The sequence below is a fragment of the Orcinus orca genome, chromosome 14 (genome assembly GCF_937001465.1).
Source record: "Orcinus orca chromosome 14, mOrcOrc1.1, whole genome shotgun sequence".
Lineage (NCBI taxonomy): Eukaryota > Metazoa > Chordata > Mammalia > Artiodactyla > Delphinidae > Orcinus > Orcinus orca.
The window spans coordinates 54,126,749-54,144,018 of record NC_064572.1 but is presented as its reverse complement, the minus strand read 5'-3'; the positions used below and the strand labels follow the sequence as shown (position 1 = coordinate 54,144,018).

At 39.5% G+C, this 17,270-nt stretch overlaps 1 protein-coding gene across 7 annotated transcripts in view; it reads left to right on the top strand.

Annotated features, from left to right (window-relative positions):
* The window catches only part of PANK1 (pantothenate kinase 1), a 110,772-nt gene that overhangs the window by 70,555 nt on the left and 22,947 nt on the right, over positions 1-17,270 (top strand). For 3 of the 7 annotated variants that reach the window (XM_033404849.2, XM_004279384.3, XM_033404848.2), the window contains one exon: positions 12,397-12,749. The exons of 3 other annotated variants lie outside the window; for them this stretch is intronic. In XM_033404849.2, the coding sequence (XP_033260740.1) occupies positions 12,414-12,749 (336 nt within the window). In that variant the 5' untranslated portion in view covers positions 12,397-12,413. Of the gene's footprint in view, positions 1-12,396; positions 12,750-16,148; positions 16,346-17,270 lie in introns of those variants that run through there. One more of the 7 variants, XM_033404856.2, reaches the window with a different exon arrangement.

Below are 17,270 nucleotides of genomic sequence, written 5' to 3'. Positions count from 1 at the left end.
TTTTGATTATACTTGCTGGAGACAAATTATAACAAAAACATGATGATCCAAAACCTATGGGATGCAGCAAAAGCAATTCTAAGAGGGAAGTGTATACTAATACAATCCTACCTCAAGAAACAAGAAAAATCTCAAATAAGCAATCTAACCTTACACCTAAAGGAACTAGAGAAAGAAGAACAAACAAAACCCAAAGTTAATAGAAGGAAAGAAATCATAAAGATCAGAGCAGAAATAAATGAAATAGAAACAAAGAAAACGATAGCAAAGATCAACAAAACTAAAAGCTGGTTCTCTGAAAAGATAAACAAAATTGATAAACCTTTACCAGACTCATCAAGAAAAAGAGGGAGGGCTTCCCTGGTGGCACAGTGGTTGAGAGTCCGCCTGCCGATGCAGGGGACACGGGTTCGTGCCCTGGTCCAGGAAGATCACACATGCCGCGGAGGGGCTGGGCCCGTGAGCCATGGCCACTGAGTCTGCGCATCCAGAGCCTGTGCTCCGCAACGGGAGAGGCCACAACAGTGAGAGGCCCGCGTACCGCCAAAAAAAAAAAAAAAAGAAAGAAAAAGAGGGAGAGGATGCAAATCAATAAAATTAGAAATGAAAAGGGAGAAGTTACAGTGGACACCACAGAAATACAAATCATCCTAAGAGACTACTACAAGCAACTCTATGCCAATAAAATGGATGACCTGGAAGAAATGGACAAATTCTTAGAAAGGTATAACCTTCCAAGACTGAACCAGGAAGAAATAGAAAATATGAACAGACCAGTCACAAGTCATGAAATTGAAACTGTGATTAAAAATCTTCCAATGAACAAAAGTCCAGGACCAGATAGCTTCACAGGTGAATTCTATCAAACATTTAGAGAAGAGCTAACACTTACCCTTCTCAAACTGTTCCAAAAAATTTCAGAGGAAGGAACACTCCCAAACTCATTCTACGAGGCCACCATCACCCTGATACCAAAACCAGACAAAGATACTACAAAAAAAGAAAATTACAGACCAATATCACTGATGAATATAGATGCAAAAATCCTCAACAAAATACTAGCACACAGAATCCCAACAACTCATTAAAAGGATCATACACCACGATCAAGTGGGGTTTATCCCAGGGTTGCAAGGATTCTTCAGTATCGCAATGTGATACACCATATTAACAAATTGAAGAATAAAAACCATATGATAGTCTCAATAGATGCAGAAAAAGCTTTTGACAAAATTCAACACCATTTATGATAAAAACTCTCCAGAATGTGGGCATAGAGGGAACCTACCGCAACATAATAAAGGCCATATATGACAAACCCACAGCAAACATCATTCTCAATGGTGAAAAACTGAAAGCATTTCCTCAAAGATGAGGAAAAAGACAAGGATGTCCACTCTCGCCACTATTATTCAACATAGTTTTGGAAGTCGTAACCACGGCAATCAGAGAAGAAAAAGAAAGAAAAGGAATACAAATTCGAAAAGAAGTAAAACTGTCACTGTTAGCAGGTGACATGATACTATACATAGAGAATCCTAAAGATGCCACCAGAAGACTACTAGAGCTAATCAGTGAATTTGGTAAGGTTGCAGGATACAAAATTAATGCACAGAAATCTCTTGCATTCCTATACACTAACAACGAAGGATCAGAAAGAGAAATTAAGGAAACAATCCCATTCACCATTGCAACAAAAGGAATAAAGTACCCAGGAATAAACCTACCTAAGGAGGTAAAAGACCTGTACTCAGAAAACTATAAGACACTGATGAAAGAAATCAAAGATGACACAGATGGAGAGATATACCATGTTCTTGGATTGGAAGAATCAATATTGTGAAAATGATTATGCTACCCAAAGCAATCTACAAATTCAATGCAATCCCTATCAAATTACCAGTGACATTTTTTACAGAACTAGAACAAAAAAACTTAAAATTTCTATGGAGACACAAAACACACCGAATAGCCAAAGCAGTCTTGAGGGAAAAAAGTGGAGCTGAAGGAATCAGACTCCCTGACTTCAAAGCTACAGTAATCAAGACAGTATGGCATTGGCACAAAAACAGAAATATAGATCAATGGAACAGGATAGAAAGCCCAGAGATAAACCCACGCACCTATGGTCAACTAATCTATGATAAAGGAAGCAAGGATATACAATGGAGAAAAGACAGTCTCTTCATAAGTGGTGCTGGGAAAACTGGACAGCTACATATAAAAGAATGAAATTAGTCCCTAACACCATACACAAAAATAAACTCAAAATGAATTAAAGACCTAAATGTAAGACCAGACACTATAAAACTCTTAGAGGAAAACATAGGAAGAACAGTCTTTGACATAAATCACAGCAAGATCCTTTTTGACCCACCTCCTAGAGTAAGGGAAATAAAAACAAAAATAAACAAATGGAACCTAATGAAACTTAAAAGTTTTTGCACAGCAAAGGAAAGTATAAACAAAACGAAAAGACAACCCTTAGAATGGGAGAAAATATTTGCCAACAGATCAACGGACAAAGGATTAATCTCCAAAATATATGAACAGCTCATGCAGCTCAATATTAAAAAAACAAACAACCCAATCCAAAAATGGGCAGAAGACCTAAATAGACATCTCTCCAGAGAAGACATACAGATGCCCAAGAGGCACGTGAAAAGCTGCTCAACATCACTAATTATTAGAGAAATGCAAACCAGAAGTACAATGAGGTATCACCTCACACCGGTTAGAATGGGCATCATCAGAAAATCTACAAACACCAAAGCTGGAGAGGGTGTGAAGAAAAGGGAACCCTCTTGCACTGCTGGGAATGTAAATTGATACAGCCACTATGGAGAACAGTATGGAGGTTCCTTAAAAAACTAAAAATAGAACTACCATATGACCCAGCAATCCCACTCCTGGGCATATACCCAGAGAAAACCATAATTCAGAAAGACACCTGCACCCCAATGTTCATTGCAGCATTATTTACAATAGCCAGGACATGGAAGCAACCTAAATGCCCACTGACAGATGAATGGATAAAGAAGATGTGGCACAAATATATAATGGAATATTAGCCATAAAAAGTAACGAAATTGGGTCATTTGTAGAGACATGGATGGACTTAGAGACTATCATACAGAGTGAAGTAAGTCAGAAAGAGAAAAACAAATATCGTATGTTAACGCATATATGTGGAATCTAGAAAAATGGTACAGATTACAAGGCAGAAATAGAGACACAGATGTAGAAAACAAACGTATGGACCTCAAGTGGGGAAAGTGGGGGGAGAGGGTGGTGGGATGAATTGGGAGATTGGGATTGACATATATACACTAATATGTATAAAATAGGTAACTAATAAGAACCTGCTGCATAAAAAATAAATTAGTTAAATTAAATTTTTTAAAAATGGGAGTCACTGGGAGAGAAGAGCACATGGATGAAATTTATTTATATATGGAACATTTCTAGACCCATATCCGTGGGGTTTAGTCCCAGATGAATGATAACTGGAAACTTCAGAAGCTGTATTTAAGATGTGAAAATCACCTGTGGCACTCATGTTATAAATTGCCCAGAAATAATTTAATTAACAAGTGATAGGTTGTTCCCAAGTCCCTCCTGGGAATGGGGTGTCAGCTGGGTCATTACCGTGCATTGCCCTCAGCTGGCAGCCTGAGTTCCCTGGCAGTTAGGAGCAAAGGCAGCTCATTCAAACTCTGATTGTCACTTTCAAATAGTGGTCCAGCTACTTAGAGCATTCATTGCGATTCAGCTAGAACTGTGGTTTTGAGCTTGACCTGTGAGAATTCCAGGGGCCCCTCTTTGAAAACATTTTCTCCAGTCCCACTGCTTTGGGCTCTCCAGGCAGTGGCCTAGGAATTTTTGTTTTGTTTTGTTTTTTAACGTTTTGGCCACACCTCACGGCATGTGGGATCTTATTTCCCCGACCAGGGATCAACCCACACCCACTGCAGTGGAAGTGCAGAGTCTTTTGGACCGCCAGGGAAGTCGCAGGGAGTGCCTTTGATGGTTTTTATGATGAGGCAAATTTGAGAAACATTGTGGTTGAATACAGCCAGTTTTAAAAAATAAAGATAATTAAAACATTTGACTTTAAAGTTTAGTTGCATAAAATACTAAAATGGAAGTTGCTTTCCAGAAATACAATTGTAAACAAATCGTAGAGATCCAGTTCAAATTACACACACAAAGTAAACTCTGGTCACGTATTGTCATTTCTAACCTGGGGTTGGGTGTCGAGCAGAATATAAACAGCTTAACTTTCATAGACCTCAGGCACTTGCCTTTGCAGGGCCCCTTGCTCCATAAAAAAGAAATAAAAATTGTATTTTACGACTCTTTTGATATAAAGATGGATGTGTTGATAAGATGTATTACAACATTTTCTTTGACCTGAAAATTCATATATTTTCTTCTGATTTTAAAAGAAATTGCAATATTTTCGTGATGGCTTAAAAATACTATAGGCACCGAGCCCATTGTGCCTAACAGTTAATTTGGGCCAGCATGGCAGAGGTGGTGAAATCCAGAAGTTAGTCCTGGAGGCTGATGTGATAATACTTCTACTTGTCTCGGGAGTTCTGAAAGGAATCCTCACTATCCTTTTGCTCTTACTCATGTGATACTATGATCAGCACTTTTGTTCCCACCCTTGTCTGGGTGAGAGGGAGAAAGTTGATGGGCATCTGAGGCTGTGTCAGTGGAAGAAGGGTTACTGTCACACGGGGGTATGTAGCCTTTCCCGTGGTGATCCATTCCCACAAACATACCTGTGCTTCCTTAACTGTGTTTTGAATTGCCAAGTTTAACATACAGGTTTTGCCTTGACAATAAGGGAGTAATTCAGGTCTTTTCCTACCTGAAGGAGCCCTGGTGATGTCAAGCATCTAACTGGCTAAAGGACTCTGCTCTTGGATGTCAGGCTTCCCCTGACATTCTTTTTTTTTTTTTTTAAACTTTTTAAATTGAAGTATAGTTGCTGTACAATATTATATAAGTTGCAGGTGTACAATATAGTGATTCACAATTTTTAAAGGTTTTAGTCCATTTATAGTTATTACAAGATCTTGGGTATATTCCATGTGCTGTACAATATATCCTTGTAGCTTATTTTATACCTAATAGTTTGTACCTTTCACTTCCTTACCCCTGTCTTGCCCCTCTCCCCTTCCCTCTCCCCACTGGTAACCACTAGTTTGTCCTCTAATCTGTGAGTCTGTTTCTTTTTTGTTATATTCACTAGTTTGTTTTATTTTTTCGATTCCACATATGATATCATACAGTATTTGTCTTTCTCTGTTTTACTTATTTCACTAAGCATAATGCCCTCCAAGTCCATCCATGTTGTTGCAAATGGCAAAATTTAATTCTTTTTTTATGACTGAGTAGTACGCCATTGTATATATGTACCACATCTTTTTTATATTGCCATCTTGGATTTCGGTAACAGGCTTGAGATGGGCAGAATATTGCTTGAGACAGGAAGGAACTGTTGAGATGAGGAATGCAGGCATACTTTTTTTCATGGACAAGACCACAGATCTGCTCTCTGCTCACTGAAGCAAAATTAAAAGTTTTTTTTTTCTTTTGCATCATTACAGAGAAGTTTTTGTTTGAGAATTCTAAAATAACTCTGATTATGAAGATTCAACATATTGACTGTAAAAAATTGAAAAACATCATATCAGCAAAGCCAGAAGAAGAAAAAAACCTTAATCCACTATACATAATGCCTGTTAACATTTTGGCCTGAAGTTTCTAGTCTTGTTTTCTGCGAACAATAGCTGTTTAATTTTTATACAAAATTGTAATCGTACGAAATGTACCATTTAATCACCCACACTTTTCACCTAACAGTATATGATGAACATTCTCCTTACATCATTAATTGACATCCTACACAATGATTTTAATGGTGATGTATTGTTCCTTTGTGTTAGTGGATAATCATTTATTTAACCAGCCTTCTATTTTTGGACATTGAATTTCACATCCTCATTATTAGTAAAACTTTAATGATTTTTGTAAGATAAATTTTTAAATGCATGCATAGTTATTTCTTTAGGGTAAAGTGGAACTAATGTATCAAAGGGCATAGGAATCTGGAACTTTTTGATGCATATTTCCAAATAGTGCAGAGGAAGGATTGCAACAGTTTATATTCCCATTAGTACTCTGTAAGCGCTTGTGTTCTTGTATCCTTGCCATGTGACTGAAATATAAACTAAAGAAATCTGGTATGCATTAATTTGAAAGAAACCATGATTCAGGTTTCTTTGCATAAGAGTATTTAATGTTTAGCAGATTGCTCTGTGTGCAGTAATTATGGGCTTCTTCACAATGTTATGAAAACCCTTTTATTAAATTTTACATTTGCCATTTTCTTCAAGGTCCTTAAATAGTTCTTAGGGTCTCAACTGTTACGTTTTATGCTGTTAAAAGTACGGTTTTGGAGAACTTTGTGTGTGTGTATTTAGGATGATAGAATATGAGAAATAGACAGAACTTTAGTTAGTTGGGTTAGTCTACCTCCATCTTACAGATTAGTAAATGGCTCAAGAAAGAAACTTGCCCACAATCATTCTATCTCTTGCAAGTGACAGACAACTCAGACTAGCAGAGCGAAATGGGGAATTTGTTGCTCACGAAACTAAAAATAGGTTCTGTTACCTGCTGTGACTGACCTTGGGTAATTCCTTGATCTTTCTAAACCTTGATTTTCTTATCTGTAAACAGGGTGTTGAACTCCACCAAAGGTCCCTTCTACCTCTTAAAGTTCAATGTTTCTATGAATATATTAGCAAAGAATTTCATTATACTATCAACCAAATTTAGACATAGTGAAGGGAAGGCTAGCACTCAGGAAATTTTAAAAGAAATCCAGTTTGTATTACACACTTGGATCTAAGTTAAAGTTGTTGTGGTTGTTTTTAACTTGCAGAGATCCTTAGGCAACTTGAACATAGTCAGTATTCACATAGTGTAAAAATATCTCCAAAGCGCTTGAAAAGTCTCTTTTATCTGTTGATCACACGTCATCTTCAAACATCTTTTCCACTTGTTTATTAGTTTGCTTAACAAACCTATTAACAAATAGTGGGGCAAGAAATGCAGTCCTTTTGCTCCCTGTTCACAACTATTATAACAAATTTCAAGTTGGTGAACCTAGGGAAAACTGCCCATGACAGCAGCAGGTTGCTGAGTCAGACCCGTGCACAGAGGAGCTAATCTTGAGCACTGGGCACCTACTTTACACACAGGAAGACACACCAATGGTAGGGAAACTTGCTGCACTAGGAACCCTAAAGCTCTGTGGCTGGTTGTTTGAGAGGAGGTAGATTTTCTCATGTCAGGCCCCCTTAGCTCTTTAAGATTGTTTCCTTGACTGGTAGGAAACCTTTTCTCTCTGTTTGTGTGTGGTTGTTTTGTTTTTGATTTTGGTTTTGGTTTTTTCTCACTTTACTCATTAATGCTGTTTGGAATTCACTGTGTAACCCTTGAAATTTACTGCAAGAAGCATAAGTGTCCCTCATTGTGAAGCAATTATACCCCGGTAAAGATGTTATATATATTTAAGTGCCCCTCAGAGACTATTCTAGTGTTCTGAAAAGGTCTTTAAGAAACAGGCTTTGTCTTAAAGCCATTGACTACCAATAAAATTTTTAAATATTTTCACCACACTGTGTAGAATACAGATTTATTTCAGGGTTTTAACTACTATCAGGTTGCCAATTCAGGTTTGTGTTTCCAGAAATTTTTACACAAATAAATGCAACAGAGCCTATGTACCCTTTTATTAACACTCAGCTACCACATGTTTATCAGCGATACTGGCAGTCCCTGGATCTGGTTCTGCAGGAGAGGGAAGGCTCCAGGGAAAACAACAGCCAAAGATTTTGATGGAAAGTATACTAGTCAGGACAGGCAAGATCATCCTGCGGGAACAACCTCCAAATCTCAGTACCTTAAAACAACAAAGGTTTATTTCTCCTTCGCACTGTAAGTTCATTGATGGGCAGCTGGGGTTCCAATATGGCTCGTCTTGACTCTGCATCCTGGCTGATGGAGCAATCATTATCTTTAATTTTGGTGGTCACGGTAACAGAGAAAGAGTTCTGCAAGGTCTGACACAAGCCGTAAGGGCTCTCGCCTGAAAGTGACACACACCATTTCCATTCCTAACTCACTGTCCAGATGAAGCACATTGCCCGGCTCCATTCAGAAATGGCCAGGAACTGTAGTCTGACCCCATGGGCCAGGAAGCAAGGGAAGCAGCAGCCCTAATGACAACCACAGTTTGCTCTTCTGATTACCAGATATTTGGCTCGCTGCCCCTCCTGCAGGTGAAACACTCATCCCCTCCCCAAAGGAGAGAACCCCGCAGTCCCACCCAGTCACAGCATCTGGATGATGCAGTTGGCACTAAATTAGGGGGTCATTTTGACATCAACTCTGGATGTGGGTCCTCTTGATCTACAGACTTCTGAACTAAAAAAGGCATCTGGGTTTAAAAGGGAGGAGTAAAGGGTGAATGCAGACGTTCTGTATCTAGAACGAGCATCACTTCTGGCAAACACAGAACAGGCCCTTAGTGGTTCAGCTGAATTTATCAAAGCATCTGCATACCCTGGATTAAAGAAAATGTGAGTCAAGGATTGTCTCCATCCACAGCTCGTATACGGGAAGTGTAGTTTAGGTAGACCTTGATATCAGGAAGATAAATAAAACTGAACATTTAAAATATGACAGTGTCCTATAAAAGCATTAAAATGTGAATAGAAGAGCATTTAATTTTTCATGAAGGTAAGAAATGAATATAGGTAAGTGAAAGCAATTTCTATTGCCATTCAAACTATAGTTTTCCAATCCTTGCTCCCTTTTACCTTAACCCAAACTGCTGATATGACATTTAACTGAATTTCCAAAACTCTACACTTTCCCCCCCCCCGCCCCGTTTTGCTGAGTTGCTAACAAAAGCTTTGAAATGGCTCAAAACTGCGCAGGAGGTGAAGCAGGAAGAAGAAACTGGAATTGTAAATAACTTATAAAATGCTTAGCTGTCCCCTGATGCATTTTAAAAAGTGAGACCTCTTTTCAGTTTCCTGTACTTAACAATATCCAACCAAATAAAGGCCATGTAGGGGCTTTTCTGGGTTACACACAACTTATTCTGTCCATTCTGTGCTAAGGTGTCTCCTATTTTCCATTATCACTGAATTCTTATTTTTTTACTTCTTTATATACTGCAAGTTCTAAGTATAGAATTTTCTCATCCTCTCCCCTGATTTCTAACCTCTACCTATAAAACCTGCTCATCCTGCCACCTTCTGACAATATTAACAACCTGAAGGGGTGGCCCTCTGTACCTTCCTGTGGGCTCATAAAATCATAAACACTTAAGGTTCTTCTTTCCACCTGCCTGCCTGCTGTCCTTCATCCCTCCCTTCCTCCTTTCTTTCCTCCCACCCTCCCCTACTTTTTTTTCAAACCAGAAGGGGTTAATAAATTATTTACACTTCTTGGTATCTCTTGCTTTTCTCATTAACAGAAGATTGGGGGTGTATCCCTCTAGGCAGTTAGTATAGATCTCATTCATTCTTTTTAATGTCTGCCTAATATTCCATGGTTTGGAAGTCATGCTTTATTGAAGTTTCTCTGTTAAAGGGTATGCACATTGTTTCCAATTTGTTTTGATCTTGCTTTTTTGTTTTTCTTAAATTTGGTCACTGTAAGGGGTGCAGTGAACTTCCTTATACCCGTCCTCGAATACTGGTCCTTTTTCTAATATGGTCCAAGAGAGGGATTAACTGCATTTAAAATGTATGTGTACTTTTAATTTTAATAGATGTTGCTAGATGTTTAATAGATGCTGTTGTCTTTCAAAAATAGTTATCCTAGCAGTGTTCCAGAATACCCTTCCCCCATCCTATCCAGTAGTACATCTTTCCTACTTTGATGAGAATGGATTACACCTGCAACCCCAATTGCATCGCCTGGGCACCTGTTGATGTACTATAGCGTATTTCAGTGGGGTTGAAAACTAGGGCTCTGGATGGCCTGTGTGATTAGGGGTAGTTGCGATTTTTTGTGTGTGTTTCTTTAAAAATCCATGGAAAGTTTATGAGAGGGAGGGAACTGGAGGCCATTCTTATGCAGTCCACTCCTTTCACAGATAAGGAAATTGAGATCCAGGGGGGTGGAGGGAGTTAATGTGAGCTAGTTACTGGCTGCTGCTTCTGGGAAGCAATTGGTCTGAATTCTAAATCAAGGATTTACCTACTACCTACACTGTGGGCCATGCTGACAGTAATTTTTAGAGAATGGACCAAGAAATGTCATCTGTGAGATAGGGATGAACTGTTTCCAGTTTTCTATTCTCTCCTGCTAGGCTGGATAAGCAAGCTTCCCACCCTACACCGGGCTGTGTGGGATTTGCTTTGCAAACTTCTGCAAAGATAATAGGACATTTGTTAAATTGGTCTTGTCAGTGGCATTTGCTGCTCTTACTCTTTTTGGGAGTTTGAGGTTTTCTTTTTCTATACCATTAGAGTTACTGCTTACTAAGTGTGGAGCAGCTGGCTTGGATCACAGCTAAAATGACAACAGGGAAGCACAGGAGAGAAGATTCTGTTCAGGAATGGCTTCCTCCTATGTACTCCTTCCTCCTCCCTCCCCAGTGTACCCATGAAGAGAGCTTAATAGTGGGGCTGCCTAGAAAAAAGAAGCCCTCTAGGTCCCAGGTATGTTCCTGGCCATGTAATCTCTAGGTGTAATGTGCACAGTTTGACCAGGGCTCAAATGGATGTTCCCTAGGGCTGAATAAAATAAGCTTTTTGAAAGAAGCCACTTTTACTTCTTGAGTCTTTAGACTCAGTTTTAATAGAGGTTTCAGCTTTAGCCCATGGAGTCTGCTGAGGAAGGTGAAAAGGGAGACTCCAAATTTTGGATTCCCACTTGGGTTTGCCCTGTGTTCATTACAGAACATATGACAGCCCAGCGTTAACTTTCCAGGTTGCCTCTAAATAAAGTCAGCCTGTTCAGGGAGCTCAGCCCGTTCTCTTAATAACAATGAAAATAATTACGATGGAAATTCATTTTGTCATAGATAAGCCTCTCCAGCAGATTAAAATATAAATATATATTTATATATAAAAATACAACACAGGGCTTCCCTGGTGGCGCAGTGGTTGAGAGTCCGCCTGCCGATGCAGGGAACATGGGTTCGTGCCCCGGTCCGGGAAGATCCCACATGCCGCGGAGCGGCTAGGCCCGTGAGCCATGGCCGCTGAGCCTGCGCGTCCAGAGCCTGTGCTCCGCAACGGGAGAGGCCCGCGTACCGCAAAATATATATATATATATATATATATATATATATATATATATATATATATATATATATATATATATATATATAAAAAACACAAAACATGCCTTTGTGTTGCAAACCTGGTCAGGAGCTATGCTATTTGTGGGCTTGACTCTCAGTGGTCATGGTTCTTGTGGCTTAGCTGTTTGCAAGCCTGCAAGTTGGAACCTCTGGGGAATGTAAAAAAAAAAAAAAAAGCTCGTGCCTAGATCCTCCCTCAGAATTAAATCAGAATCTGTGGCAGAGGACACATGGGTGAGGTGAGGACTTCTAGGCGGGCCATTTGAGGTGGAGAGAGTTTCTCTCCTTAATAAAGAAAGAAATGAGTTGTAGCTCAAGCTGTTCTTTTGAGAATCCTGTCGCCATAGGGATCATCATGTGTGCCCCTCAGCGCTCACAGCCCACTCTCTCTCCTTTCTCCTTCCTATTTATTCTGTAGATTAAAGCAGTGGAGTCATGTCATATAAAGTCAGCACATGAAGGCAAAAATTGAATGCTGTAAAAATGATCATCGAAGAATGAGCTAGGAAGACACGGTGAGGCGTAGAGGTCAACGTACCATCTCTTGGTACACTTAGCATAGCCAGCGTTTCCTCTGGCATCAGAACAGATCACTGTTTTCTTTGGCTGAGATTCTGATAAAATAGCATTTGGGAGCCAGAGTGTATGCAAAATATGTATCTTTAAGTATGGGAGTTAACTCTATTTGGTGAGTTTCTGGAGCCCTGAGAACCACGTGGGAATTGAGACTGGCTTAGGGAATCTTATTCTCATCTCATATTCAATTCCGAGGCCGATTCTGAATGAAATGTAGGCAGAATCATGGACACCATTTAAATGTGTGAATTTCTCCTCGCCTGTCTCTTTTAGGCACCTATAGTTGAATTCAGGTAAACTGCATGGTAAATGCAGCTATAGATGCAACACCACTGCATTTCATTATTGACTATTCAAAGACGGCCCATTTCTTTGTCCAGAATTCAAGGGCACTCTGTCTTTCTGTCTGCTAGCGTTCCCGTGGTTCGGCATGGATATCGGTGGGACGCTGGTTAAATTGGTCTACTTTGAACCGAAGGATATTACAGCTGAAGAGGAACAAGAGGAAGTGGAGAACCTGAAGAGCATCAGGAAGTATTTGACTTCGAACACGGCTTACGGGAAAACCGGGATCCGAGACGTTCACCTGGAACTGAAAAACTTGACCATGTGTGGGCGGAAGGGGAACCTGCATTTCATCCGCTTTCCCAGCTGCGCGATGCACAGGTTCATCCAGATGGGCAGCGAGAAGAACTTCTCCAGCCTCCACACCACTCTGTGTGCCACGGGAGGCGGGGCTTTTAAGTTCGAAGAGGACTTCAGAACGGTAGGTCCGCTTTACCCCCCTGCAAACAACAAAACCACCTCTTAGAGAAAGAAAGAAAACCTCTCCCATGGCCATGATCATGGCATCTCTTATGGAAGAACCTGACCACTAGGCTTGGGACTTTGGACAAGCTTACTTCACCCCTCTGTGCCTCAGTTTCCTCATCTATAGGAGAGTAAAAATAGTTTCTGCCTCATAGGGTTGTTACATGAAGGATTGAATGAGATAATATGTACCCAGCACTTAGTGCTCAATACATATTGGTCGTCCTCATCATTTTTGTTACAATTACTTCTGCACAATATGCCAAAGACAAGGTGATGTAAATCCCCTTCTGAAGTATTTTAGTTTTCCACAGACTCTTATGTTTCATGAAAACCATAATCGTTGTGCCAGTTTCATAGATACATAGACTGAGGCCTGCAGGAAAGGCTTTCTACGCATCTTACTAAAAATGATTACTTCTTTCTACCCATTTGCTCTGTATCATTTGTATTTTATGAATGTCCTTCAGAAGTTTTGCTCACAAACAAAAATGAAATCTTTGACATTGTTTGGAGGTGAATTGCTTTATTGGTGAACGTGATTTAGCGAGTATGGCTCTGCATAATAAGAATAATACTATATCCTGACTGGCAGTGTTGCTTCTTTAGACTTGACAAAGTTGGCTAAGTGGAAGATATGGATGGGTGACATGGAGTCCTAACTTTCTCTTTGTTAAGCAATCCCTAACACCTATGTGTTCCAATTTCCCCATTTCTACAGTCAAGATAATCTCTATACTGTCTAGCTTCATCTCACAGGGAATAAAATGAGAAGAAAGAGAAACGATAGAGAAAATAAAGAGAATTCAATTCACAGTAGTGATTGAACATAGGAGAAGGAAGGGTTGGAAGATGTGGGGATTCGTCTCGCCAGAAAGTTTATCATTCATGAATAAATTAATAAATCAATGCATTATTCATGGTACTTAATAAAGCTATAATTGCAAATTTTATTTGCATCATCAAAAGTAACATCATTTATCTCATTGATAAGTGGTTTCTACAAGAGCTGGCAATAGAGCCCTAGAGCATTATATTAAGTCAGATTGATTATATGCAGGTTTTGGCTTTTCCTCCTGTGCCCCTTTCCCTTGCCAGCAGAATCTGACACTGCCACTTACTTAAATGATCCATGGGATCTTTTTCCCACTAAAGGGACCCAATGATTGAAGAGTTTTGAAACTGAGAAAGTTGAGATCCAGGGGCATGAAAATTAAGTTCAAATTCATAAATGAAAAAGCACTGATCCTGAATTCTAGTGCTGTTTCTGCATTTAACTAGCTGGGTGACTGGGCAAGACATGTCCCTCCTGTGGGCCTCAGTTTCATCATTTTCAGAAAGTGGCAGTAAGGTGTTTAGGCGGATAAGGAAACTAAAGCTAAAGAGAGATGAAGAGGCGCTAAATACCGTCCCCTAGGTGAGAGCTGGGTGTCGGCTCAATTCTGATTCAGGAAGTGCTGACCCACCCCTAGCGCTGTGAGCTCCCCAGGTCCCTCAAGGATGTCCTCTGTGTCCATCTCCACTAGGGAGCCTGAAGTGTACCAAGGTGACCTGGGACATTTAAGCAAACTCCATCAAAGTCTCCGTCCCTCCTCTTGGGTAATGCCCTGGATTCCAGAAAGTTACTCAATCTGTGTTGGCCACGAGCAAGTGTGTTTCTCAAGTTTCTGAACTGAGAAAGGTCATATCTTATTACGGCCAAGATAATGAAGCCTCTGCTCCTTCAGGAAGTTTCTGGAGCCTAATGAACAGACCAGTGCAGGGAGCAAGTTTGGAGTATTTGCCTAACAGCCTGGCCATCTATAAAAGAAAGTATTATATAGCCTGCCTTCTATTTCCATGCTCAGTCTTGGCCAAAGTGAAGACAATTGAAGACAGATCTCTTCCTGTAGCCCGTCTGTCAGTAAGTGATATGCCCCGATCCTTCCAAAGTTTGTGAGGATGAATAGGTTTTATCATTCTCTTTCCTAAGCATTCATTCTCATTCAACAAGTATTTATCATACTCTATCAATGCAACAAGTACTGTTATGAACAAAACAAAGCCCCTGCCTTCCTGGAGCTTATATTCTAGTGCAGGGAGATGGTCAATAATCAAATAAGTGATTATGGAGTATATCAAATGGCAATAAGTGGGGAAAATAAATAGGTAAGGGGGATAGGAAGTGCTGGGCAGGTCTTTGTGTGATGAGGTAACATTGGAGTAGGAACCCGAAGAAGAAATAGAGCAAACCAGGCTGGTATGGGGAACAGTTAGGGTTAGTAAGTGCTAAGGCCCTTAGGTATAATGTATCCAAGCTCTTCCCTTTTCCAGAATGGGAAATTGAAGGTGCACACTAAGTTGTAAAGGATCAATATATACTACTATACTATGTAGTAAACAATCTGACAAATAATAAAGCAGTGTATGTACATACCTGTAAAGTCCTGTCGTTGTTATATAAAATCACTCTTTTGAGCATAATACAAGTTTGCAGACATGTATTTTAAAAACTCGAGTAACTAGGGCTATCTAAATGGTGTTCAGCCGACCCTGAATAGTTAGCAATTTTTATGTCTGATGACTGTGTCCTTTTCATATATAGTAAATGTATTTAAATCCTTAGATAATGTTAACTAGTCTTCATCAATTTTAGAATGTACAAGAAAGGGTTACAAAGCCACGAGACAAGCATTAAACTAGACCCCTGTGTAGAATACTTTCAGTTGAACAAAGCTGCATTTCTTTCTTCCTTTTTCTTTCTTTTTTTCCTTCCTCCTTCTTCCTTTCCCCTCTTCCTTCCTTCCTTCCTCCCTCCCTCCCTCCCTCTCTCCTTCCTTCCTTCAACATTTTAGGATCACTGTCACAAACAAATTTCTGCCTGGCAAAAGTTTGCCTTCAAAATTAATGATTCAACAAAATGGAACACAAAAGACAAACTTAAACAACATATGCTCCAAGAGATTGGTAGGCCAGTGAAGAATCCTACAATTTGAGAAAGTGGTTCTCAAAGGGGAGGCTCCCATGTGGTTGTATACCAGGGCACTTAATCCTGTAGATTTCATTGAACTTTGTGTTTCTCCCCACTGTCTATGTTCTGCGAGTGTTGTTTTAAATAACCTACCAGAATATTTTATGTACCAAATCTAATATTTTCATCCACAAGTACACTTCCCAACTTCAACAGGAGTCCTATTTAGAATGCAAAGTATTCTAATGATAGAAAATTTTTAGAAAAAAGTCATCCCTTTTGTCCACTTAGCTCTTCATTACAAGAGATACTTTTCCTTGTAAGTTTTGTTCAGTTCAAGACTAACATTTATTACAAGTTAGAAGTGACTCTTTTCCTTTTTTAGACGAAAATACCCACCGTCTAAACAAGCAGGATATAACAACAATCTTACTGGGTTTACATGAGATTTAGGGAACAGTAAAAGATTCTCTTATAGCTTCACTACATTTTTTTCAAGGTGTGAGGACTTAAGAATTGGCCTTCATTAAGCCAGAAATCTCCAAGGACACAACCGAAAAAAGTTAATAATGGTGGAAAAGTCATCAGGAGGGGATAATAAGGTAATTGTGGATGTGTGAAATTCTAAATCTAGGTAGACCATTCATTATTAGCTGGGTTCCTATTATTAATCCAGGAACTGATTTGTGATATCGCAGGAGCATAAGCTTTGTAGATACCGTCATCCTACACTTCATTCTGGCTCGACCCTTTTGGCCATTCGTGTACCCCTTTTATCACTGGGTGCCAGGAGGAAGAAGCCATCTTTGAGGTTTTGTTATTTTTCTCACTCATGGAACACATTTGAAATTTCTCTCTCTCTCAGGTCTCAGTTAGCTGTCCTGTGTGAGGAGAAAAGAGCCCCGAGTGTAATTTATAATTCAGAGTCAACCATTTTATATGCAAATTGTTCTTGGTTGAGTAAGATAACCTTTTCTGCCACTTCCATTATGATTTATGGAGCCAGGGTCAGCAAAAGCACCTTGGGAAGCGTGGGGTATCACACAGATGCGTATTTTATTCATTTTGTGCAGAACGATTTGGTGACTCATTTCTCAAGCACAGGAGAGTGATGGGACTGGTTTGGGGTAGGTCCATAGAGAGTAGGTATGGGACCTCCTGGGATGGTTTTTACCAGATTTATTTACTCAGCTATTTATTTAGTTACTTTTTAAGTTTATCTTATTGAAGTCTAGTTGATTTACAATGTTGCATTAATTTCTGCTATACAGCAGAGTGATTCAGTTATACATATATATACATTCTTTTTCATATTCTTTTCCATTCTGGTTTATCACAGGGTATTGAATATAGTTCCCTGTGCTATACAGTAGGACCTTGTTGTTTAGCCATCTTATATGTAATAGTATTTATTTTGGACAGACTGAAGCACATAAGGAGAACCTCTTAGAGTATCCTGAACATGTGTTTAGAATCCATATTTTTTTAATTTCATCATACAGGGAATCACTGAATTCCTTTGAGAAA